This window comes from Vicia villosa, linkage group LG2 (genome assembly GCF_029867415.1).
Source record: "Vicia villosa cultivar HV-30 ecotype Madison, WI linkage group LG2, Vvil1.0, whole genome shotgun sequence".
Classification (NCBI taxonomy): domain Eukaryota; kingdom Viridiplantae; phylum Streptophyta; class Magnoliopsida; order Fabales; family Fabaceae; genus Vicia; species Vicia villosa.
In genome coordinates, this window is record NC_081181.1 from 46585778 (window position 1) to 46612672 (window position 26895).

Sequence of the window (26895 nt, forward strand, 5' to 3'; positions counted from 1 at the left end):
GCCAATGGAAATCCCTTAGATTAGGGGGTATGTAGAAGGTAGCGGCTGGTGACCGTTCAGGACAGTCACCAAGTCTCATGGCCATCGAGAGGCCGTTCAACGTGTACCAATGAAGTTATCCCTCGTGGGAAGGTTCTCTATGTGGAACACAACCTATCTAAGGACGATATCGGATGAAAAGAAATCCCTACAGGCTAGGGATGAAAGACGTACAGATGGAAATCCAAACCCTACAAGTTAAAGGGTGGGCGGGAATAAGCACGGGTTGATCGTTCAAGACAGTTACCAGCTCTCATGGCCATCGAGAGGCCAATCGACGTGCGTTAATGAGGGTGTCCTTCAGGGGAAGGCCACGTCGTTGTAAAAACACATGGACATAAAAGAAAATCCCTACAGGCTAGGGAATTCGTAGAGGCAAGCACGGAGTGACCGTTCAAGACAGTCACTAGATCGCATGGCCATCAAGAGGCCAATTGACGTATGCTAACGAAGATGTCCTTCGTACGAAGGATTTGATTTTAGAAATAGAATCCCTATAGGCTAGGGAATGCGTGGATGTAAGCACATGGTGACTGTTCAAAGTAGTCACTGGATCGCATGGCCATCAAGAGGTCAATCGATGTGCGTAAACGAAGATGTCCTTCGCGGGGAGGACACGTAGTTGTAAGAGTACAAAGATATAAAAGGAAACTCCCTACAGGTTAGGGAGTGCGTAGATACAGGCGCGGAGTGACCGTTCATGACAGTCACTAGGTCTCATGGCCATCGAGAGGCCAATCAACGTGCACAAATGGAGGTGTCCTTCGTGGGAAGGACATGGTCTTAGAAATGGGGTCCCTGTAGGCCAGGGAACCCGTAGGAACACCTGCAAAAATAAAATTGCAAGACATTCGCAGTATATAAATTGCAAACACATAATAAGCACATAAGCACATAAGCCCTAGGTTCATAGTTTCGACGTAACGGCTTAGGGTGCCTACCCTTCCCATTGGTATGTTCTAGAAGGTCTCATGGGGTCGTTCGTAGCCGCCGAGACTTTTTGTCTCTTTGGATTTTAGAACGACTCATTTTATCCATGAGGTTCGAGTTTTTGGGGTAGGTTCCCAGAGAGGTCAGCCAGATACCAAGTCCAGCCCTCAACAAGGTCAAGCCTCGTATCAGACCTTTCCGGATATTCGACCCACTCTGAGTGGAATTATAATAAGACTCGTAGGCGATGTAATTCCCCTCTGGTCTTAAATATAATCCCCACGCTTAGGTTTGACAGCAATTTATATATCCCAAGAACAGCAATGAAATAACACATATTCAAATAAATAAATATTTAATTGAATTGTAGTAAATAAATGAATTGCGGTAAATTAGTTGCAAGTAAATAAATAAATAAATAAAATTTAGATATTTACCATAAACCATAAACCCTAATCGAAACCCTAAAAATGGCAAATTAGCCAAACCCTAAATATTTCGCCAAAAACCTAAACCGTTTGTAAAAACCTAAACCCTATCAAGCCTTAGGAGCATAATAATTCACCATTTTAGTTGTCCCCAGCAGAGTCGCCAGCTGTAGCAACCTGCCCTAAAAATTAATGTTTTTAGAGTCGCCACCTATTCTGAAGGGCGAATAGGAAACCCTACGCAGTTTAGAGATCGGGGTAAGTTATTCTAATCAGGTTGAGGGAAGGTGTTAGGCACCCTCAACCCTTTCCTATGGCTTTGAATCTAAGGTAACAGTTTATGGCTAAAAATTAAGGTTAATAGCTAAAGAAGTGAATAGGGGAGAAATTGAGATTTTAGGGAGGGGGACTCGGCTTGGTTATCCAAGTGCCTACGTATCTCCTTAGGGAGAATCAGAGTCAACGTAGTTCGGGCACAGGGTTGTACACCTTAGTATTAGCATTTGATTATGGTTTTAAGGCTTTTTGAATGGCCTATCGTAGTTTTAGAAGTTGTGATTTGAAAGGCTTTTTGAATTGCCTAATTGAAAAGGATGAAAATCCGTAGTGTCGTGGTTTAGTGTGTTTTAAGATTTGGGCGTACAACCCTGATTTAATATGTCACCGTTAGATGCGATGATCAATAGATTTGATCAGTATAGCTAACGGATTAAGGGACATTGCTGGTTACTCAGATCGATAGATTGATCATCGCGGGCAGCAAATTAAATGTATTTTAAATTATATTTTTTTTTATCTCTCGTCTAATGCGACTAATAGCTTTAGTCGGGTCGAGGAGAGAATTAGTAAGAATTAATCAAATTAATACTTTTGCCAAATGGCAATGGGATAGGGCAAACCCTAATACTTACACCTTTATAGGGTTTTTGTGAGTTATAATGTTAATTAAATTAACTAAAACAATTAAATCCAATAGTCGAGATAATTGAATAAATCGGGAGAAATCCTAAATAATTATATACTAATTATATATCTAACCCTAAATAAATTAAATTAAATAAAAATAATTATTATTTAACCTAAATAACTTAGATAAATAAAAAGAAATATATAGAAAAACCTGGACATAATCCTATGTTGCTGGCCTTTGAAGGTGCATGGTGGACCCACACTTTTGGGGCGTTAGATTTGGATCATGGGAGATCTGATGGTGGTTAGTTGAGGGTGTATGGTGCCCTTTTCGTGGGGTGCGCGTATGGGATCTGTGGATTGTTAGTCAATAAAAATAAGTTGTGGTGGCCAGGGTTCGAACCCCAGCCTTGTATGTTGCATATCCCTTCTTTGACCACGCCAACCAATATATGTTATTCGTACGTAGTATACATAGAAACAATAATATATAAAATAAACCTGGTAATGCTCACAGTCAACGAAGCATTCAACGTGGGCCCTCCATATCCAATTTCGTCCAATCGCGAAGGGAAAGAGAAGAGTCCTTCTTTGACTCGCGAACAAGTACGCGCCATGTGGATAGAAAGAGTCAAAGAATACAGACCAACCACACAAGATGTCCCACGCGTAATCCACCCTCCTGGTGCACTATTCATCTTCTTCAACAGCATTACCTGCGGATTTATGTGTGAAAACTTGTCGCACGCTCGCAAAATGATACAACAGAGTCGCCACCAATATATTTATCCCAAAGAGGGAAAGGAATATCAGAAAACCTAGGATGAATAAGAACGAGGTCTTTCGACCAGAGATAGGGTACGGGAGTCGGTTACGCAAGGGGAAGGTGCTAGCACCCCTCACGCCCATCGTACTCGATGGTATCCACCTATGTTTGTTGCTATCTAAAGGGTGTGTTACTTATAAATCTAAAGCTTAGTACTAAGGGAATGCATGCAAATGAAAGAAAAGAAACACGGGGAAAATAAGGTTTATAAATAATTGTGCTCGCTTAGGCCCCGCGACCCAATGCCTACGTATCCTTTTTCAGGAATCAGAGCGCCGTAGTTCGGCTCTTTAGTTTTTGTTTGTTTTTATGTTTTTTAGTGGACGAAGTTACATTCGCACTCCGCTGCTCGGCCTCTGGAGTCTTAGGCTGGGAATGGAGCGGAAATAACGTGTCCGATTAAAGAATGCCTCGGAGGCGAGATAAAGAAAAGAGTTTGAGCGTTCAAGTGGCACCCTAAAGCAAGGGAGACTCGAGTTGCTCTTTGGTTTGTGTTTTTTAGAAATTGGGAACTTACGCTCGAATGGTTCCCTAAAGCAAGGGAGATCCAAGCACTCGAATGATTCCCTAAAGCAAGGGAGATTCAAGCTTCCATTCCCTTTTTAATGATTTTCACTTTTTTATTAATGTTTTATTAAGTGTTTTCTTTGTATTTTTTATGGGAATTTAATTTGGATATTGTTAGGTGTTTTAAAGTTGAAAAGGAAAAGAAACTAGCCTAAGTATGAAGGGAATTTCTACCTAATGTTATCATGGTTTCTACCTAAGGTTAGGAATAAAGGAAACATGAAAATAAAGATCACAATTAGAAGTCAACAAGTAGGATACATGAAAATAGTACAAGAGCATGAAATAGAACAAGTCAAAATATAGCACAAAAGTGAATTAAAAGAACTATTATTTTTATATTGATTTTTATGGGAGAAATTGGATTACAAATCAAGTAAAAAGACTAAAACAATTAGCCTAAAACTAATATTTTTTTTATGTGTATTTTTATATGTCAAAAATTATGTATCAAAGTTATATTAAAGTCTAAAAATAAAAGGAAGAAAATTAGCATTTTTATTGCCAACAAGGGAACAAAACTAATATTAAAAACTCTAAATTCTAATTAAGGGAAAAAGAATGAACAGGGGGTGTACATTGAAATGGTGGTGTAGTTAGCAGGAACAAGGCGCTGGGCCTAGAGAACTGGCCCCAAGCAGATTTTTTGTATGCAAAGAAAAGAGGGGTACACGGGCTCAGTGGGATGTGAGAAGCAAATCGTTATAGGCCCAGGCTGTGTTTTTGTTGCTTGTTTGCAGAATTTTGTTTGTAAAAAAAAAGAACATGGGCTTAAGGGGGGTGAATAACACAGAATGGCCCAAGAGTAGTTTTCGTTTTGATCCATTTATTATTCAGAATTTTGTTAATAAAAAAATGGATTAAATAAAATAAATCAGTTAATTGAAATTAAAAGGAAATATAGAAAAGAGGGAAATTAGGGTTGAGAAATGTTGTGACGAATCGACTCTCAGACACTCTCCTTCTTCAAAAACTCGCGACGGCGACTTCTCAACCGCTCCGGCGAGAATCATCCCTCACCGCATAACTCTTATCTCAGTCCCCGTTCTCACTCCGTTCCTTCTCCTATTCAATTTCGTCCCTCGAGAGAAACAAGCAAGTCACATACAATCAGAGGATCAAGCTATAAGCACATTGATTCGAACTCGCAGACAAACGATCACAACGCGAAAGACGAAAAATAACACAAAAGAGATCAAGAAGTGCAGAGATAGCAACGTACCTGTCGGAGTTCGTCCGACGCGTCTTCAACGGCGTCGATTTGGCGAAATAAACGCGAGGACATTCAATCTCAGATATCGTTCTTGTTTCTCTTCTCCTTCTTCTTTTCGATTCCTTCTTCTTCTTTCTCTTTCTCAGGATTGTTGTATTGATGTTGTTGCAGGGAACATTGAAGAGGATGCTGAGGTGAACTGAAGATGATGAGGTTATGAAGGTCGAAGCTATGGAAGATTCGTGAAGTTGTTGAAGATTGCCGATGATTTAAGAGAGTTGATGAAGTTGTTTGAAGGTTTTGCTATGGTGATTGAGGGTTCAGAAGAGAGAAGTGAAGATGATGAATTGTGTGGTTGCTGATAGTGTTGATGAGTTAACTGACGAAGATGAAAATCAATTGTTGGAGATTGAAGGATCCATCTGAAGAGTGTGAACAAGTGATGAAGATGAATGAAGAGAATGGGGTGGAAATGGTGATGAATCGTGAAAGTGAAGATGAAGTGTGAAAATGGTGGAGAAGTGAAAACAGAGTGGTGAAGAGGTTTGAGAATGATTGTGATGATCTGTGGAAAAGTGAGTGAAGAGCTTGAAGAATGATGAAGATGGTGTTATATAGAGGTGTCTAAGGTTAGCTCTCTCTGAATTTTCTGTTGATTTCATTCTGTTAAATTTCAGTTAAGAGGTTTGTTATAAGGTAGTTAGGAAGTTAGGATTGATAGGAGATTCTGTTATTGATGCTGTTTGAGAGTTTGTAACTGAATCTGTTAGTTATGTTAGGTTGTTAGGATTGGTTGTTGGAAATTTGTTACATGGCAGTTATAAGTTGTTGTGATTCTGTTATTCTCTGGAAGTTTCTATTAGTAATTGGTTAGAATAGGTTAGTTTGTAAAACTGTTATGGATTAAAATGAACTGAGTTATGGTGCAGGGACTGGTTTTGTATATATGGGGTTTTGAGAGTAACTGAAGTGAATTAGTTTTCTTTTGGTTGGAGTGGTTGATTGAAATGCTGATGGCTTGATAGTATTGTTGTTTTCCTTTGTTGTGTCAAAACTGTATGAACTAAGTGTTTGAATTGGATGTTGAAGGCTATTTTGAATTGTATATGGATGTAGGTCTGCAATAGATTATAAAACTGTTATGGGTTAGCTTCTTTTCTACATGAAGTATGTATGTATTGTTGTTGGCACTATCTGAAGCTTATCTGCTTTTATTCCTTTTTTTTTACAGCATATACGCATGGCTGCTGGTACATAGTATGGGGCTGGACTGGTGTAGTTGGTTTAATAGCCTTCAAGACATGAATTTGCTTGATCATGAGGCTAAGTGGTAACACAATGGAGGTGAAGTGGAAGCATGAAGAGACTTGGATATATACTGACTTTGAGTAGAACCTATAAGTTTTTTTTTGTAAACTCTTTTGTAATGTGACTATTGGATATGTAATGGATTCTTGGATCTTTGTAATTGAATTTGTAATTTGGAACTTGGATGAATGTGAATGATGCTGACTTTGAATAATTGGAAGCAAGCTTGAGTGATGAGTAAAACTCTTAATGAAGATGTTTGGATGAGGAAAGTGACTCAAGTCTAAGGATAGGAGCAAGTCACCCTAGGTTTAGGAATTAGATTTTTTTGTAATGAATTTTGTAAGGAGAAGATACACTCGATCTATGTATGGATACATGAATGATTGTTGAATGGATTATGGATGGATTGTATTTTGTAATGAGTTTACAATGTAATGTATGGATTGAAATGTATGAACAATTGGTATTTTTTGTAATGATTCGGACCTTTTAGGCTTTTCTTATAGAATTTATGGTTGAATGATAAATATAATACACACCATATTTGCAAATAGCCTTGACTCCAAGATGCACTTAGAATAATGATGGTATTTGAATATTTCTTCATATTCTCAAATTTGAATTACCTCAATTCACTTTGAACTTCGAATTTGAACGATTTTATAATTACTTCGCTTCTTCAAAGAAACCCTTAATTCAATCTTAAATCAACTTGAGTAAGGTAGACTCCTTGAATAACCTTTGAATATTGATAAAAAATCTTAAGCAATAATGATTTCCCAGCCAACAAGATCTTTGATCCTCTACCTGATTTATTGATTGGTAAAGCCTGAATGCTGAATGACCTGATGAATGTATGCAGATGAATGCAATGCTTAAGCCAGTTAGAAGTAAGATTAGATGGGCAAATTTTGGGGTGCAACAAAACTGCTACGGATTTACCTGCCAATAATCCTTCGAATCCTTGCAATGATTATAATTCAAACAAAACGCGTTATAAAAATCTAAGTCATGCCCATATCCACTGAATAACCTCCTCTGAATCCATTGGTGGGGTTTGTTTCCTCTGAAACGGCTTACCTCTTGGAACTCGAAGCTTGCACATGGTTATGCCCTAGCCATGGCACAACGTTATCCCTGCATCAAAGCTTAAAAGGAGACCATCTATGTTACTCTAAACACAAGCATAAACAAGTATATGCACACAAAAACGATTGAAACGGTCTGCACGAAAAATATGAATTCCAAGAAAGATACAAACCGGTGCAACCTTAGTGAGAATGATATGCGATGTTCTGACCTTCACAATTGCTTGGGATGATCTTCTGAATAGTGGAAGAAGTCGATTCAAGGCTTAGAATGCCATGGGAACGGCCATGAACGATGAAATATTATGCCCTAGTTTTGAGAAACTTTTGAAAGCATGAACCCTTGCTCCTCCACCTCCCTTTCGTCCTCCCTTGCTTCTGAATCTTTTTAGCATATATATGGCTGCATTAGGGTTTGTATTGGGCTTGGTTTTTGCCTTATGAGAAAAATACAATTTCCTTTAGAAATTATCATAAAAAACTTTCTGTTTTAGTTTTAATTTTGATCAAATTTCTCTTGCCATAATTTTAAACCATATATTTGAAATATTGGTTAATTATATTTGATTAGAAAAACCAATTTTGATTTAAAACAAATTATTCTAAGTTTATATGATTTATTAATATTCAAATGAATTATAATTCAAATAAATAAAAATAAATATTATAAAAATAGAATAATTACTTAGAGATGATTTAACAGGCCAATGGATATGTTTGGAATCAAAATTCTAGGCCCATTAACCAAAAATCCAAGTTTTGTTCAATTAGAGTTTTATGCATCCCTTGAAAATTGCTCAATTTTAACCATGCGTATTTCTCTCAATTTTAACCCTATGGAGGTGTTCTTTATCATTTTAGAAAGCCCAAAGTGTCCCTTAAATGACCCTTTTTGTTTCATCTCGATTGAAGCTTCCATGTTCAAGTTATGAGCATTGACTCAAAAGGTGTTTTTATTGACTTTCGAAAGGACCTGTAATGTTTTTGTCCATATCTCCCAAATGGTGCATTTCTTGATTTTGGGCCTAACATCAAAGATGTAGAGGATGAAATTTCCTTGAGAATAGGCTTTGGTTGGAGAATTTCTGACAAACCATGCGAGAGTTATGACCGGTCAAAGTGGAGTTGACTTTCTCCTATAGAAAACCCTAATTTGAACCTTTGCATTTGTTCATTTCTGAGTTTTTATTGATGGATCATGATCAGCCTTTGATCAAATGATGGATATAACCTCACATACTTGATGTTGACCAAAAATCTCGAAGTTTTGACTGTATTTTGACTATGGTTGACTTTTAGGTCAGCATAGTCGATTATTGATCATCTGAGCCATTGGGTGCACAATCCTTGGAATAGAAGCTTGATAATTGACATAGAGATACCTTTAGACATATGAGACACCTTAAGATCCATTTGAGGCCTTCGAGATTCAAAATCTTTTGATAAATTGCAAACCCTAGTTTAGGAGGTCCTCGATTAGGAGAATGTCGTCTGAATAAACCCTTGAACCTTGAGTTATTGAAGATGAAAAGAGGAGGGCAAATTTTGGGGTATGACACAATGGTCTCTTGATTTCTTCATTTTTCTTAGAGCTTCTTGGAGACTTTCAATTGTTGAAGGAACTACAATGGATGGAACATACTCCTTAATTGGGGGAGCAGATGTTCTAGGGAGAATAGGCATTCTCATTTCAGCAGCTCTGGTAGTGACCCAACTATCAAAGGGCTCAGGAGAGAGATCCCCTTTGGTCTTCCAATCTTTGATTTCTCTTCTATGGCTTGGATGCCAAGCATTAGCAATTCTTTCTCTAAACTCTTTGTTCTCAACTCTTTATTCCATAAAGAATCCCTCTAATAAATTGCTCCTTGGTCTTTTGTCCATAGAAAACCTAAATTGACGACGAGCTAACACGGGGCTATAACTGATTGCTCCTTTTGTACCAATGAGGGGCACATTAGGGGAATCACCATAGCAGTCTAAAGTCTTCATTCTACAAAAGTGATTGTTTGTCCAAACAATCTCAGTGTTGGTAAGAGTAATGATCTTGTGTGACCATTTCAATCCTTCTTTTTGGCTCCAGAATTCAGAGGTGTCAGGCAGATGAGATATGTACCACTTGTATAGCAAAGGAGTACAACAAGTAACCATTCCCTTTCCATAGGAATTTTTGAGATGAATAGAATAGTAAGTGTCCCCAAGTATGGTAGGAACATGATTCTTCATAAAGATCTTGATGGCATTCATATCAACAAAGTTGTTAATGATAGGGAACAAGAACAATCCATACACCAACAAGGCAAAAATAGCTTCAAAGTCTTCTTCCTTTCTTTCTTGTGACAAGGTGAGAGCTTTCTCAATTAAGAACTCAGCAGGTAATCCAGGTAATCCTCCTTTAGTAACCATGCTCTTATCAATTTCTCCCTTTCTCAAATGAGTGGATTTTGCAATCTCACAAGGCTTGGGATCTTTTTCTAAACCGGTGAAAGGAACTCTTCCAGTAATGGGCAACCCAATAATACTTGAATACCCTTCCAAGGTAGGCAATAGTTGATAATCAGGGAAGGTGAAGCAATGATACAATGAGTCATAGAATTGAATCAGAGTGGAGAGGATTCCTTCTTCCATCTTGGTTCTGAGGAGATACAACAATCTTCCATACTTGCTACAAAACTTGTCTTGATCAACAATCAAGGATCCTGGCTTTCTTAATTCTTCCACATCTAAACTCTTGAAAGTATATTTCTTGGTTTTTCTTCTTTCAGGTTCCATTCTTATAATGTTTACAAAACAAAGGTTTCTTTTAATTCCTTGAAAGATATTATGTTTTTTAATGCATGGATGAATGAATGCAGACATAGAAAATACACGGGCTTGAGGGTTCAAAGTCACGAGCATGGCGCCAAAGGTCTATCCATCCCAAAGGTGTGTACTATGGTTATTTTATACCTGTAGATTAAGGTTCTATTGTTTCCCAGACTGAAGCAGCCCAACTTGGAGATTGTAAACTCTGTATCAACATACTCATTTGAACAAAATCCAAGAGAACCTCATCTGAGTGTAGCCTCATGTAACAACTATTCTGAAAATGAATCAGACATAGTTTCCATACTACATCTTAATGGCCAAGATTGGTTAACGGTTTCTAGGTACCCTACTTCTACAGCCTAGTTGAATGCAACGATGTATTCTCACCTACATGGTCAACAAAGTTACTTCCAATGAGGCCTCCACTGAGCGATGGATCTCAAATTGACTTCTTCGAGACTACTCCCTCGAGATCAAAATGACTATACCAGTCTCCTATAATAAGTGTACACTCTAAATCCGGGTTATGACTTGTCGCATGACTCCCTTTCCCAATACAACCCAATAAAATAACATGTATACACATATGAAAATAAAAGACACAAATAAAAGGTTAAGTATAAAAAAAAAGAAAATAACAAAAGGTAATAAAAACAAAGATTAGGTCAACCCTACCAAAGATACACCAATAGTTTGATCAGTTTCCCCAACAGAGTCGCCACTTTTATGTAGTGGTGAATTTGGTGAGACTAGAGTCATGGGAAGAATTAGCTCATTTTAAACAGAGTCGCCACCGCGCTTTATTATTTCCAAAAAAAGAATGGGTGAAAGGGCGAATAAAATCCACAGAAGTTTTTAAAATCAAAGCTAATAAACTTATCAGTGTTCTGGCTATGGAGGGTTTGTTATACAAGGGGAAGGTTTTAAGCACCCCTCATATCCATGGTACTCCATGGGAACCTCTTTGTTTTTTATGTTATTGTCTTTTGTTTATAAATAACATTTTTTGTGAAAATCCTATGTGAAAAACTTGTTTGAAATAGAGGGTGGGGATGGGAAAAGAATGTTTTGAAAGTGAGCTCAATAAGATATCGCGTCTTAGGCCTACATACCCCTTAAGTGCAATAGGGAAGTCAGAGCTTCTGTAGTTCCTCTTTTAAAAGTGGAAAAAAGGGGCCAAAGTGGCCAAAATCTTTTTGGGTGTGAGCTTTAAAATACTCACAAATTTTTCTTTAAAAAAGGGTTAAGCTTTAAAATACTTAACAAGATTAAAAGAAGATTAGGCTTTAAAATACCTAATAAGTTTAAAAGGTTAAGCTTTAAAATACTTAACAATTTTGGGAAAGGAATTAGGCTTTAAAATACCTAATACGTATGGAAAATGTTCAAGAACCCTAAAAATGATTTTTTAAATTAAACTCTTAAATCAAACAATCAATGTTCAGAACCTTAGGACACTCAATCAGTATGTAAAATAGAACATTTTGGTAACAAGAAGCACATGAATCCATTCCTTGGTAGTTGAATCAGTTCATGTGCTTCTTGTTACCAAAATGTTCTATTTTTCATAATGATTGATAGCCCTAAGGTTCTGAACATTGATTGTTTGATTTAAGAGTTTAATTTAAAAAAATCATTTTTTTGGTTCTTGAACATTTTCCAGAAATCTGAATGTTTGAGTGTGAATTAATTGTTGATAATTATGTAGTTGGATTCGTGTTTAAAAATGGATTAAAATGCACTTTTGTTTTGTTGAATTTGATCAAGATTCAAAGAAGTTAGAAATTCATCCATGGTGGTGTTGTTGAAGTTGTCACGAGGAAGAAGATGGTGCCTTTGGCGCCATTCTTCAAATTAAAACCATGTTTTAAAATATATTGATTGGTAGTTGTTTCATAAAGGACTACATCGTTTCAGTTCACTTGGTAACACATGCGCCCTTAAGACTCACATGCTCTAAGTCTGGGCTGGGGTTCGAATCCCCCTCGCCTCAGACTTTTGATTTATTTGGCATTTTTTCCATTTCAACCAAGTTTCACATATTTTGAACTGAATGCATCCTTCTATCACTACACGCGTGTAGCCTAGTTGGTCCATGTTTTGTGTATAGAGTGATAGGGCGTGGGTTCAAGCCTTGACTCCCACATTCCTATATTTTTATCAGTAGTTTATTTCACTCTTTTTATTAAATTTTGAAAAATCATTAAAAATAGAAAAATTAGTCTTTTTAATCCTTTCTTTTTTGTGTGTTTCATTTAATTAGTGTATTTTCATACCATATTAAAAAATCGCAAATATATTTATTTTATCATCATTTTAAAATTAATCAAAAACAAGTCTTTTAATATATGAAATATCTACAAAAATATGTTTCCTTTTGAATATTTTTCTAAAGTGACTTAGTATATTTTTGTAAATACTTGTTTAGGGATAGGTTAGAATGTCATTGACTTTCTCATGTATCCTTAGACCAATTCTCTTAAAGAAGTAGGTATTTAACAATTAAAATCAATTAGGTCTAGGTATTTCTTTAGAAACCCTAAATCAAGACCCTAATTTAAAAACCTTAGGTTTAAAACCCTAACCAAAAAATTTGCAACATGGTGATCTTTGTTTGTCCATGTTTATTTGTGCTTGTACATACTTGTTGATTTTAATCCATGATTTGTACTTAATTGTTATTTAAATATCATCTCTTAATTGTCAAGGTACTTAAATTCTTTTCCAATCTCTTTTATATTTGTGCTAAGTATTTTAAAGCTTTTCACTTGTTTATGGTTTAGTATTGTTAAAGCTTAACCAAACCCATTTGTTTTAAAACCTTGGTATTAAGAATAGAATTATTCCTGGTGAAACTATTCTTGATCCATTGATCTTGTTTTTAATCCTTGGTGTTAAGAGATGAGTTATTCCCGGTGAAACTTCTCTTAACCCATTGACCTTGTATTTTAAAGCTTGGTCCTTCATTGATTTGTTTTAGAGTTTGTTAAGTATTTTAAAGCTTAACCCTTTTAAAACTTATTAGGTATTTTAAAGCCGAATTCCTTTTCCAAATTGTTAAGTATTTTAAAGCTTAACCTTTTAAACTTATTAGGTATTTTAAAGCATAATCTTCTTTTAAACTTGTTAAGTATTTTAAAGCTTAACCCTCTTTTAAAAACTTGTGAGTATTTTAAAGCTCACACCCAAAAAGATTTTGGCCACTTTGGCCCCCTTTCCCCCCCTTTTTTTTAAAAAAAAAAAGAGGAACTACAGAAGCTCTGACTTCCCTATTGCACTTAAGGGGTATGTGGGCCTAAGATGCGATATCTTATCGAGCTCACTTTCAAAAAATTCTCTTCCCATCCCCACCCTCTATTTCAAACAAGTTTTTCATATAGGATTTTCACAAAAAAAAAATGTTATTTGCAAACAAAAGATAATAAAACAAAAACAAAGAGGTTCCCATGGAGTACCATGATATGAGGGGTGCTTAAAACCTTCCCCTTGTATAACAAACCCTCCATAGCCAGAACTCTGATAAGTTTATTAGTTTTGATTTTAAAAACTTCTGTGGGTTTTATTTGCTCTTTCATCCATTCCTTTTTGGAAATAATAAAGCGCGGTGGCGACTCTGTTTAAAATGAGCTAAGTCTTCCCATGACTCTAGTCTCACCAATTTCACCGCTACACGAATGGATTGCAAATATAGTTCCTGTTATTAAGAAAAATGGTTCTTTAAGGGTTGCATAGATTTTCAGACTTAAATGCAGCAACCCTTAAAGATGACTATCCAATGCCTGTGGTAGAAATGCTAGTTGATTCAGCTGTAGGATTTGAATATCTTAGTATGTTTGATGGATACTCTGGTTATAACCAGATTTTCATTGCTGAGGAAGATGTGCCTAAAACAGCTTTTCGATGCCTTGGGGCAATAGGCACCTATGAATGGGTTGTGATGCCTTTTGGCCTAAAGAATGCTGGGGCAACTTACCAAAGAGAAATGAATTCTATATTTCATGATATTATAGAAACTTTTATGCAAGTGTACATAGATGATATTGTGATAAAATAAGTATCAGACGAAAGTCATATGAATCATCTTCGCCAATCATTCATAAGAATGCGAAAGCATGGCTTGAAGATGAATCCTCTTAAATGTGCCTTTTTTGTGCAGGTTGGATATTTTTTGGGCTTTATGGTTCATAAGAAGGGGATAGAAATTACTCAAAACAAAACAAAGGCTATCATGGGAACGAAAGCACCATCAGCAAAAAAGGAGCTGCAGTCATTATTAGCAAAGATCAAATTCCTGAGAAGATTCACCTCCAATTTGAATGGTCAAACTCAAGCCTTTTCTCCCCCTCTTTGAGTGAAACAAGGGAAGTTTGAGTGGAACGGAGAACATCAAGTAGCTTTCGACAAGATAAAGCAGTATTTGATGCATCCACCCATTTTGTCACCTCCAAATGGGAAGAAACCTATGAGACTGTACATATCAGCCTCTGACAATACCATAGGTAGCATGTTAGCACAAGAGGATGAAGATGGCGTCGAAAGAGCCATTTATCATCTAAGTAGAGTATTGAACGATGCAGAGACTAAATACACTGCTATAGAAAAGCTTTGGCTATGTTTGTATTTCTCTTGTATAAAACATAAATATTATATAAAACCTGTTGATGTTTATGTTTCTTCACATTTTGACGTTATTAAACACATGTTGTCAAAGCCAATATTGCACAGTCGAATTGGCAAATGGGCTTTAGCCCTTAGTGACTACTATTTAACCTTTTTTCCTTTAAAAGCAATGAAAGGTCAAATAGTATCAGATTTCATTATGGACCATGCAGCGGTCGAAAACCATCAACATTATGTCGAAGTAAAACCATGGAGACAGTTCTTCGATGGTTCCACACATAAAGATGGTAGTGGAGTTAGAATTTTGATAATTTCTCCTGAAGGAATTCCAACAAAACTCAAGTATAGGATCGAAGGCCCTCGATATTCAAACAATGAAGCAGAATATGAAGCCATACTTGCAGGACTTGAAGATTTGTTGGAATTGGGGGCAACCTGAGTCGAAATTAAATGAGATTCTGAATTAGTAATCAAACAATTAACAAAGGAATATAAGTGCATTAAGGAGAATTTGATTATGTACTTTTTTATGGAAAATAGGTTGCTTAAAAAATTCGAATATGTGGATATAAAGCACGTCCCCAGGATAAAGAATCAAGAGGCGAATGAACTGGCACAAATAGCATCAGGATATAAAGTGTCAAAAGAAAGGTTGGAAGAGTTGGTCGAAGTCAGAAGGAAAGCAATGGCTACCTGATTATCTCTAATAGATTTGGAGACTACACAGTTAGGCTTTGCCAACCAAGAGGAGTTTGAAATTTTGACAATTGACAATCTAGTAGACATAGATTGGAGGAGTCCAATTGTTAATTACCCCAAAGGCCCTTTGACGGACACAGATCGAAATACCAAATATAGCTCACTATCTTATTTCTCAATGGGGAACAAACTATTCAAGAAAACTCCTGATGGATTTTTGTTGAAATGCTTAGGAGAAAGGTGAGGCTTATTTGAAATGCTTAAGAAAACTCCAAATATTTATTGGGAAATGATGACGAACGAATTGGTAGATTTAGACGAAGAGAGGTTGCGTGCCTTAGAAATGTTAAGAAGACAAAAGGAAAGGGTGCCTAGAGCATACAATAAAAAGGTCAAAGGTACAGTTTTTGTTGTCAATGATTTAGTCTGGAAAGTTATTTTACCTATAGATCGAAAGAATCAAGCTTTAGGTAAATGGTCCCCAAATTGGGAAGGGCCTTTTCGAATTTTAAAAGTATTTTCATATAATGCTTATGAGATAGAAGAATTAGCAGAGGATCGAAGGATCCTAAAAGTAAATGGAAAGTACTTGAAGAAGTACAAACCATTCCTACAAGAAATCAGAATAATGACGAAATAACAACGATAGTGCATAGCCAAAATGGTGCATTTTAAATAAAAAAGCGCCAAAATGGCAATATCTCGCCATATTACATCCCAAAGTAACAACCATCCATGAATATTATCAAAAGTAAAATAAGAAAGAAACAAAACGACTTCGAAGTTAATTAAAGCTTAAAAGTTGCAAGATGATCAAATATTGAAGTCAGTGGGAAGAGAAGCCTTCAGTTGAGCCAGGCGACGCTCAATTATAATTTGTTGTCTTTTCAACTCTTCGATTTTAGTCTCTAATTGTTGGGCCTTTGTGATATGTCGAATGCCAGTTTTAATTTCCTCATCTAACTTCTGGTTATCGAGTTGTCGGATCTCACCCTGACGATCCTTTGTAACTTGTATCTTTTCCTTCAACTCCTCTATCTATTGTTCCCATGACTTGATGTTTCTCTCGTAAGTTGCGTATTCTGCTTCATACTTTGAGCGTTGAATTTGCAAAGTCTCTACCTTGACATTAAAAGCACTGGCACCATCCCACGAAGAAGATTGAGAACTTTCTTTATCAGCAATCTTCTGAGAAGCATCTTGTTTGCGAAGTTGGTCTGATTGGAGTTGATCAATCAAGAAAAACCAAAAATCTTCACTTTGGAATAGGTGTATTTTCTCGAAATTGACCAACTTGTACCAAGCATATCTCTCTCATTTTTGGTTGTATGGGGATGTTCTAGGACTTTTTGGAACGCCCAAAATGTCCTCTACATAGCCCTCTTGGTGTCATCTCAATTGATTTTTCCATTTGCAAGTTATGAGCTTTTACCCAAAAGGTGTTTTTGTTGACTTTTTCGGAGGACCTATAATCTCTTTGACCATATCTTTCAAGTGAAGCATTTTTGGCCTTGGCATGTGAGAGACAAAGTTGTAGAGAATTCAATTTCCTTCAAAATGAGCTTTAAATGGAAAATTTCTAATGTTCCATGTGAAAGTTATGGTTGGTCAAAGTTGGGTTGACTTTCTCCTTAAAAACCCTAATTTAGAAACTTAGGTTTTTGATGATTTTGGAGCTTTTCTTGATGAATCGTGATCAATCCTTGATCAAATGATGAATGGAACTTCATAATGAGGATGTTGACCAAAAATCAGAAGTTTTGACTGTGGTTTGACCATAGTTTGCCTTTTAGGTCAACTAATCGATTGTTGATCATTTGGGCCATTGGCTGATCAAGCTTGTGAGTCAGAGCTTTGAAACTTGGCATGAGGATCCTTTGAGGCATATGAGAAGCTATGAAGTCCATTTGAGGTGTCAGAAACTGATTATACTTTGAGAAGCAAAAACCCTAGTTGTAGGTTGTCTGTTTAGGAGAGTGTGCATCCACTTAGATCTTGAGTTGTTGATACTTGGATGAGCTTGAGTATAAAAATGTGGTGGGCAAAATGAAGTAATGAAGTAACGTCTTATAGAAGACTACCTGAAGAGGTTCTTGAATAGGTGTGCATCCACGCATATGCATTGATTGTGTCTTAAGGAGAAATTCATCAAAATGAAGTAATGTCTTATATAAGACTACCTGAAGAGGTTCTTGAATAGGTTAGATCCCTGGATGATGCAAAAGAGATTAGGCTTTAACCAATGCTCAGGAAGAACTGTCTTGTAGAAGATTAACTGAGAAGCTCCTTGAAAGGGAAAGAGATGTCTTAGAAGAGATTGGATAACTATTTTAAGGAAGATTACCTAAAGAGGTTGAGATATGTCTTAAACGAGACTACCTAGAAAGGCTCATAGAAAGGATATGATACGTCTTAAACAAGACTACCTAGAAAGGCTCCTAGAAAGGATATGATACGTTTTAAACAAGACTACCTAGAAAGGCTCCTAGAAAGGATATGATACTTCTTAACCAAGACTACCTAGAAGGGCTCCTAGAAAGGATATGATACGTCTTAAACAAGACTACCTAGAAAGGCTCCTAGAAAGGATATGGATCATCTTAGAAAAGATTACCTAGAAAGGATGATAAACGTCTTAGAGAAGACTACCTAGAAAGGTTCCTGGAAAGGGTGAAACATCTTAGAAAAGATTACCTAGAAAGGTTCCTAGAAAGGATGAGAAGTTCTTTGATTGTTTTTGAATTATCTTTGAAGAAAGACCCGGAATGAAGTGTCAGAATTGTATTTGTCTTCAGGTTGAGTGTTGAGATTGAATCGTTGATACGATTGTATTTGCACCGCAATTGGATGATAATATTCTTTTGATAATGAAATGACCTGAAAAGGAAAGATTAGTTTTATGCAACGTCATGATGTATGTATTGAGATTCTCGAAATAAACGAGAGTATTGTATGTTATGCATGTATTTATGAATGATGCAGGGATGGACTATATAGTCGAAGCATATTGATAACTCTTGTATAGCAACTGCTGATTGAGAAAATAAATCCCTGTATGCCGTTGGAGATAATGACAAGAGAATTCCTGTCTTTCGTTCGATAATATCCAGCTGGGGATTTTTGATCTTCGCTTGGGGATGAGAGTGACTTGAGTGATCTGATCCTGATGTATCCCGGGGACAAGAGAGATGAGTATACTATCCGACCAGATTTCTGAGCGGCAACTTTAATGGAAATAGCGAGTTTGAATAAACCATGCTAGAGAAAAAGACTGTGTCGGAAAACCGGCAATGTCGGAGGTATAAAATCCGTTGGGGAACCAAGTCTCTGTTAGGAAGAGATTGCTTGAAGATAACTTTTTAAGGAATGCTATGTGGGGATATATTATGAAAACTGCTCCGTGGGGAAGGTTATCAGAGATTTTCAATTTTTCATTGCCCCTTGTCTTTGAGTACTTGCCATTGAAAAACACTTGCGAGAGTATACCTGCCCCTGGAATCGATAGCTTGGTATGCTTGATACTTGAATTTGGAATTAGAACTTCAAAGAAGAGACAGATACTGACATCATCTGATGCTAGTAGCTAAATAGCATTGGTTGAGATTGGTGACTGATGTGACATGCCCCCTAGTGATGGACTAACTTCTCTGGTTTTTCAGTGCCTCTGAGAGATTCTATGAATCGTGACCAGCTTTCCCCCAGTAGATGGGATAATAATATGTCATGCCCCTTTGTGTAAACAAGCTTTTAGCTGATCGAGTCATGCATACGAGACGTCTCTGCAAATTTATTTGTCGGGAGAACTTTTAGTCAGTAATTATGCCCCATGCAGATTCTTCCTGATGTCAAACATTTGAAATTACGTAGACAAAATTGTTTTATAATGACACTCATAAAAATGCAATGCATATGTCTGTCTTGGAATTTAAAAACAGTTTTAGTAAAACAAAAGATGTAAGAAAGTGATATTTGTAAAAACATGATATCAACTCAGGATTTTTGGTAAACTTTAAGGAGTCATGATACCTTTTTTTGTGACAGTATGCTTTCGAACTAACCATGCTTCAGTTAGGACTTTCAAGGGTTGTAACGTGGCTTGGTTCACGGTTTAAGAAACAAAGGATAAAGGCTCAAAGTTTATTTGTACCCATCCCAATCTTGTGATGTTCTTCGATCTTATGCTCAGTTAACTTTGCATTTAAGTTCTAGCAGGTCTTGAAGTCGTAATATTGACATTTGATGATGGTTGAAGCACCGAAAGTTTATTTGAAAAGGTAGTCATCCTTTTTTTTTGTAATTATTTTTCTTTTGTCGAAGATTTGTAGTGACCTCTTTTTTGACTTTATTATCCCTAACTTTTGCTTGAACTGTTTATTTTAAGATTACAGTTAGCGGGATGTTTTAGTTCTTGATAAGTCTCCTTCATAGGTTTTAACTTAACATTTTTTTCTTCTTTTTTCTTTTATGGATATTGACTGTCTGACTTGAGAATTACGGGAATCCATCACTTGTGTAAAGCACCTGGTATAATTGAGTTAACTGAGTAACTACCCTGCCCCAGGTTATGATTAAGGGTTTTAATCTGTATGAGAAAGAAAACTTCTACTTCTTAGGCTCAAAGGGGTTGACGAGGGATTAACATCCTTATATCTCCATTGTTTAGGAATTGAAACAATGCCTGTACATCGTCGGCATAGTCTGTTCGAAAGCATACTGTATGAGGTTGCGGTATCATTTTCGTCATCCTCCCTTAAAAGGTTCACAACTTTATTGAGAGTTAAATATCATAAAGAAAACCAAGTAAAACCAAGTTTAATATAGCAATAGAAGGAGAAATAAGTCAAGACAAACGTATGCAATGCATTAATGATTATAATAAAATAAATAGAGTCTGACATAAGACGAATGTTTAAACAAACATCAAAGAAATTGCGAATGCGAGTAAATTAATGATCTAAATAGCCATCCTTTAGACTTTGTGTGGCTCCTCTGGTTGACCAAATTCAATGATCCCTTCTTCAATCAATTCTTGAATTTTATGTTTCAATGGCCCACAGTCTTCTGTATCGTGACCAGGACTATTTGAATGGTAAGCACATCTTGCATGATGCTTGTACCCAGGGACGGGATTAGCAGGAGCTGAGTATGGAGGCAGTAGAGTTATCAGACTCCGATCGAGCAAGTGTTGCAAAGCTTGAGCCAATGGCATGTGTAGTGGGGTAAATGACCTTTTAGGTTTGGATTTCCAAGTACGTTGGCCACCTTGTTGCTTACGTTGATCTTTCTGTTGTTGTTGCGTTGGAACCTGACTAGAGACCAGGACTTCCCCAACAGTGTTGGATTCATTCTTCCCATTGTATGGCTTTTTTGTAGTACCAGAAGAAGTAGCCACCTGAATTTTTCCACTTCGGATACCACTTTCAACATGTTCTCCAATTAGTATGAGGTCGGTGAAACCAGACGAGGAGCTACCAAGTAAATGGCTGTAGAAAGGACCAGCCAGTGTATTCATGAACATGTCAACTAACTCTCGGCCAGCTATGGGAGGTTGGACTCTGCCAGCCAAGTCTCTCCATTTTTGAGCATATTCTTTGAAGCTTTCATTAGGTCCCATGGACATGTTTTGTAGTTGCATGCGGGTTGGCGCGAGATCAGCATTGTATTGGTATTGCTTGTAGAAAGCATCGGCCAAGTCTTCCCATGTATGAATGTTGGCACCATCCAATTGATAGTACCACTCTAGTTGATTTCCGGATAAGCTCTCTTGAAAAAAGTGGATCCATAGCATCTTGTCAGCAGTATGAGGCTGAATCTTCCTCACATAGGACTTTAAGTGTAGCTTAGGACAGGAGACTCCATCATACTTAGCAAAGGTCGGAGTCTTGAACTTCGGAGGGATAACAACTCCAGAGATGAGTCCTAACTCCTCAAAATCTAGCCCAGGTACCTTATGAATTTCCATGGCTTTCATACGTTCTTCCAGCAAATTGTATTTGTCATCAGGATGATCATCCTCATGGTAATAGTCCTCTTCTTCTTTAGAGGGCTTGGCAGAATCATGGTTACTTTTTTCATCAGTTTTGATACTATCATTATCATCTTATTCTTCGTCGTCACTGTCTTCAGAGACTTCGGCTTCCCTGAGTTGCAAGATGGGTCTAAGATTTTTCCCCAGAGTCTTCTTACCCTTCTTCTTCTTCTTGGTAAGGATGTTCTTCAGCTCTTCTTGCCCCTTGGACAAATTCAGAATCAAGGCTTGGAACTCGGCATTTTGAGCTTGGAGATCCTTAACTGATTGTTCGAGATTCATGATGCTGAAATAAACAGCGAGGAGGTGAGAAACCTGCGGTAGAAACCTGTGATGCGATGTTATGAATGAAAATGCTTTCAAGGATCTTTAGGAAATTTAGTTAGCAACATCGGGGAATGATTTGGTTGCATCTTTATTTGAAGAACCCTGATTCTTGGATGTTCTTCCATGGGAATCAAGCTCACCGTATCCAGTGGGTCATAGCCTCTGATTCGGGGATACTTTTGAATTTGAAGGTACATGGCTAGAGGAAAATAAATCCTCTTGCCCCTTGATAGGTGCTGAGCCTTTTAATTGGAAGGTATGTGGCTAGAGGAAAATAAATCCTCTTGCCCCTTGATTAGGAATTCAGTCCTTGATAAGAGTACCTGAAATTGTGCGCCCTAAATTCCTAAGATCCTTGAAAGGGTTAGTTAAATCATGTTATGCTAATGATGTCATGATGTCATGATGTTATGCGAATGCAATGCATCAAGCAAAGCGTAAGATAGTAGGGACAAATAAGTCCTACAAGCAGAACCTGCAAGGAAATAGAAGGGTTAGTAGCACACACACGCAAGTCACACAAGTGTCCTTAGGTTTAGAAGCTTGCATGAAGTTCGTAGGTAAGTACCCTCCCCACTGAAGTTTAGTTGGTTCAACCTGTCCTATATAAAGATCGGGTTCTAGGGAGCTCATATCATTGACCTTTCTCGAAGGCACTTATCTCAGTTCGGCAATCGAATCACCAACCGAGAAGGTCCTGAAAGTCCAGTCCATATGAGTGTAGCTTCGAGTATCAACCAACTTCAATCGGAACCAAAGCCAGCCACCTCGCTACTTTCTAAGGTTCTAGGGGCAAGTTAGTGCTTAATGACACCACGCAGCAGCCAAGTGTTTCCTCGAGTCGGATCCCAAGGAACACCAGGACAAACCAATGTGTCACACTAACGATGGCCATCATATCAACCACATTAGTATACGTTGTGCAGTCTCCTTGATCTCATGCCATTTACCTAAGGTACTCAGATCCGGGTTAGGATCTTTCACACAAATAAACCCAAACAGGCCCACAAATATAAAGCAAACAAATCAAACAATTTTAAAGTGAATCCTAAACTTTAAGGTAACCCCTCTTTTTAATCGAAAGCGTCACCAGCAGAGTCGCCAGTTCTGTAATACAGTGAACTGAGTTTTAAAGAAATGTTGCGGTAAGCAAGAGTCGCCACCGACTTTTATTTTATCCAATTTTATAGAAAGGCTAAAAGAACAGAAAAAGACCTTTTAAACAGATTTTGAGTTCGGGGGGTAAGTTATACAAAGGGAAGGTGTAAGGCACCCTTTGCATCCATGGTTATAGAGCTGTCAAAATGGGCCGATGCCCATGGGCCGGTCCATTTGGCCCGAAAAATTTTAGGGCCTGGGCCTCATTTTTCGAGCCCATTTACATCCGGGCCTTTTTTAGCCCGGCCCTAAAAAGCCCTAAAAAATATGGGCCGGCCCGTATGGGCCTTGGGTAGCCCACCGGCCCAAAAAATTTAAATATTTTTAATATAATTAAAATTTATCCTTTCCTAATTATAATTATTATAAAAATTTATAACATTTTCTTGTTATAATTATCATAAAATTATAATTGTCATGAATATTTATAACTTAAAATTTGTGGGAACAAGTTATTTAATTATTTGTGCTACATTATATAATTTGTGATGTATTTTGGATAGTTTAAATTAAGTTAATGTGTTGTTTTACATTTTAATTATTAACTTATATGGATTATTTAGAAATTATAATTTTGGATATAAAATTTAATATATATATATATATATATATATATATATATATATATATATATATATATATATATATATCATTTATCATTTATAATAAAAAAGCAAGATGAGAACTTTGGCAAGTCTGCCAAGTGTCATCATTCTAGGTCCCATGCTATTTTAAAACTTTCCATTTCAAGTAATATTTCTATTTCTATTTTAAATACTTATTATTGAATTCTTATATTTTTTTATTTAATCATTTATAATAAAAAAGCAAGATGAGAACTTTGGCAAGTCTGCCAAGTGTCATCATTCTAGGTCCCATGCTATTTTAAAACTTTCCATTTCAAGTAATATTTCTATTTCTATTTTAAATACTTATTATTGAATTCTTATATTTTTTTATTTAATTTAGTTTAATTCTACGTGAGATATTCATTCCCCCTTTCCCAAATTTTTTTATTTAATATTTAATATGCTGTCTATTGATATTCATCCCCTCTTTCCCAAAAAAAAATTCTTCCACGCCGCCGCACAATAGGAGCCCACAATTTATGGCTGTTTCTCCAAATTCATAACGATTCATCTTCCTTCTCAGCACTCATTAATATGGGAGGTTTCAGTTCAAAAAAATTGCATTCACGATGCAATCTCTTGGTTTTTTCAAGGTTTGCATCATCAATTTTAATTTCAAAGTTTTTTCTTTCAACTATTTGGATTGATTGCTTATTCTACATGTATAAATATGACCTACCTCATTTCCAGTTCTTCATCCATTCGAACCGTTTTTATTTTTTCTTACTATTACAATTTTCCCTTCTTTTACGATTTACAATGGCAGCCGCAAGACGCGATTTTGCCTTCATTTACTACACGGTAATATTGGATCTGAAATTTTTGATCTTTCATCACTTTTGTTTAAATGAGTTTTTCTTCTCAAATGGAATGTTTTTTATCGTTAATTGTTCTTCATTCAACTTACATCTCTTAGGTTATTAGTAAGTTTGTATTGTCATACATGTCAAAGCTTGCATCTTGGATCTGGTTTTTTATGTTGTTTTTTTTCCTTTACCTACTGCATTGGAGCCATTGCTTAACCTCTCTTTAAAAGCATGAACTTCTAATTTGTTCTATTAATTGACATATGTACAAGAGGTCAAATACTTATTTTTTTAGTTTTGTTCTATTAATTGATGTATGTACATGTATTGTTAGAGAATTTTGGTTCTCTGCTTGAGAATTTCATTTTGTTGCAGAGACTAACTGCATTTTTTCCTTCTAAGTATACATGTACAACAGATCTACCAATGCAAAATGATTTCTTTCTTTTCTCGAAGTTATGATATCTTTGTTAAATGGTTTAAAACTGTGTCTAAAATATTTTAATGTACATTCTTATTCTGATACTCATTTGAGCTTTATTGTGCTATGATTATTTTTTCAGGACTTAATCCAGTATGTATTTGAGCTTCAAGATGGACCTTGTGTAGTTATTAGTGGTGCTATGATTGACAGTGATGCTGGCACCAATAAGGATTATTGGAAATTCCTATTCTAACATGGAACCACTTAAAAGTATTTTCTATAATTCCTATACTAACATGAGAACCTCTCTGAAGTGGCCTAAAATCATCTATCTTTTTTCAGTGCTTTAAGGAATCCATAAACAAGGTGAATACTCTTGCAACTTTTCAACATCCAAACCTTTGTAAATTACTAGGTTTTTACGCACGCGAGAGTTTATAACATAGAATGATGGTATATGAAAGACTATACCATGGAAGCTTGGACTTCCAATTTTATGGTAGATTTGATGGACCATCAATTGATTGGAATACGAGAATGAAAATTGTAATGTGTGTTGCACTAAGTCTTACTTTTTTACATGAAGAATTAGTATGAAATCATATTGGATATATTGAACTTAAGAAACTTTATGTTGTTATGTCAGCTTTATGTTTATTTTTTTCATGTTATGGAACAAATGATTTAAAAAACTGCAATGATTATTATACTGTTTCCACTGACCTATTTTACAATTATGTGTTCATCTTTATCTTTGTTGATATAGCTATTTATGTCTACAGATTCTTGGATTTAAATTTCAATATTATCAGCGTGTGGAAGTCAGTAATCCTGTACCGTATGGGCTTTATAGACTTGCAGCCTTGCTGGTGAAGCAAGACTTTATTGATCTTTATAGCATGTAAGATGATGTGCTCATAAGATGTTGTGCTCATGTGTTGCTCAAGAATTACATTTAGCTTTCTTATATAATATATGGTAGTAGTAACTCTAAGAAAGTGTCCAATACCAAATCATATTTTTGCTCTATGATCATACAAAGTGGTGGTTGCATTGAAGAAGATTTACACGCACCATTTGTGAATGTAAAATATTAATCATTTATTGTATGGGTTGTGTTATAAACATTTTAGGCAAAATTAATATTGTTAGAAGAATGAGTGCACCATATAATCAAGCCAAAAATCATGTATTTTATTTATCGCTTTCCATCCAAAGCAGCAAGAACAATATCCGACATTGAACAAAGATGCCTTTAAAAGGAGCCATCAGATAGACCCACTTTGAGAACTGTTGCTGAGCATTTTAAAATGATACAGGATTTGAAGTTCTCTTGCAGGTTCCCACTTCAAGAACCGGCATCATTACTTTTGGATTTATTTATAATTTATATTTTTATTATTATTATTATTATTATTATTATTATTATTATTATTATTATTATGTGACCTTTATACCATAAAATCATTATTATAATATCATAATTTTTATTATATTTTATAATATTTTTCCTTTAATATCATTTCCTATTTATATTCTAGCTAATTAATTGCATTAATCTCTCACGCACAATTATTAAGATTCATGTTTAAATTATAAATGTTAAAATACTTTGATAAAATATTAAAAGTGATTATATCTAACCAATTATTAATATATGGTTTCAGCGATTATCCATAACTTCATCTCTGTAGTCTTTTGCGGAATGTGAAAAATATACTAAATGTTTTCGATATAAGAACGACAACCGAATTTTCAAATCCAAATTTATATTTGTATTTTAAAATTATATATTTTGATTTTATACAATATTTACTATATGCAATTTTTTCTATAAGGTTACTTATATTTTTAAATTTATGTATTTTGATCTGAGGCCATATTTACTATAAAGTTGATTTTTCCAAATAAAGTTATATTTAATTTCAAACCTTGATTAATTGCAATTACTATGTCATTCACACCAGTTTTAATTCATAAAATCTTTTTCTCTTTCCCAGATGCAAGTATCAAATCAGTTTTTAATTAGTATTTTTCTCTTTCTCTCTTTTATAAATGCAACCTATATTACTAACGCAACAACATTAA

The 26895-nt window shown here is 35.9% G+C and overlaps 1 protein-coding gene and 2 long non-coding RNA genes across 4 annotated transcripts; 2 read left to right on the forward strand and 1 right to left on the reverse strand.

Annotated features, from left to right (window-relative positions):
* The first annotated feature begins 5441 nt into the window (after nucleotides 1–5441).
* On the forward strand, nucleotides 5442–6403 carry LOC131646135 (uncharacterized). Its single transcript, XR_009297307.1, has 2 exons — nucleotides 5442–5541; nucleotides 6144–6403. It is a non-coding gene; the product is annotated as an uncharacterized LOC131646135 (long non-coding RNA).
* Nucleotides 6404–9141: 2738 nt separating this feature from the next.
* On the reverse strand, nucleotides 9142–10080 carry LOC131648997 (uncharacterized). Its single transcript, XM_058918742.1, has one exon. The coding sequence runs from the start codon at nucleotides 10078–10080 to the stop codon at nucleotides 9142–9144; it is 939 nt and encodes a 312-aa protein (XP_058774725.1).
* Nucleotides 10081–24020: 13940 nt separating this feature from the next.
* On the forward strand, nucleotides 24021–25916 carry LOC131646136 (uncharacterized). 2 transcript variants are annotated; one of them, XR_009297308.1, is made up of 3 exons: nucleotides 24021–24170; nucleotides 24947–25173; nucleotides 25590–25916. It is a non-coding gene; the product is annotated as an uncharacterized LOC131646136 (long non-coding RNA). The 2 variants fall into 2 exon arrangements; XR_009297309.1 differs by lacking the exon at nucleotides 24021–24170 and adding an exon at nucleotides 24225–24378.
* Nucleotides 25917–26895: the final 979 nt, after the last annotated feature.

Bases quoted from the DNA above. Each gene is read 5' to 3' on its own strand.
- LOC131648997 (XM_058918742.1), bottom strand. From the start codon at position 10,080: ATGGAACCTGAAAGAAGAAAAACCAAGAAATATACTTTCAAGAGTTTA.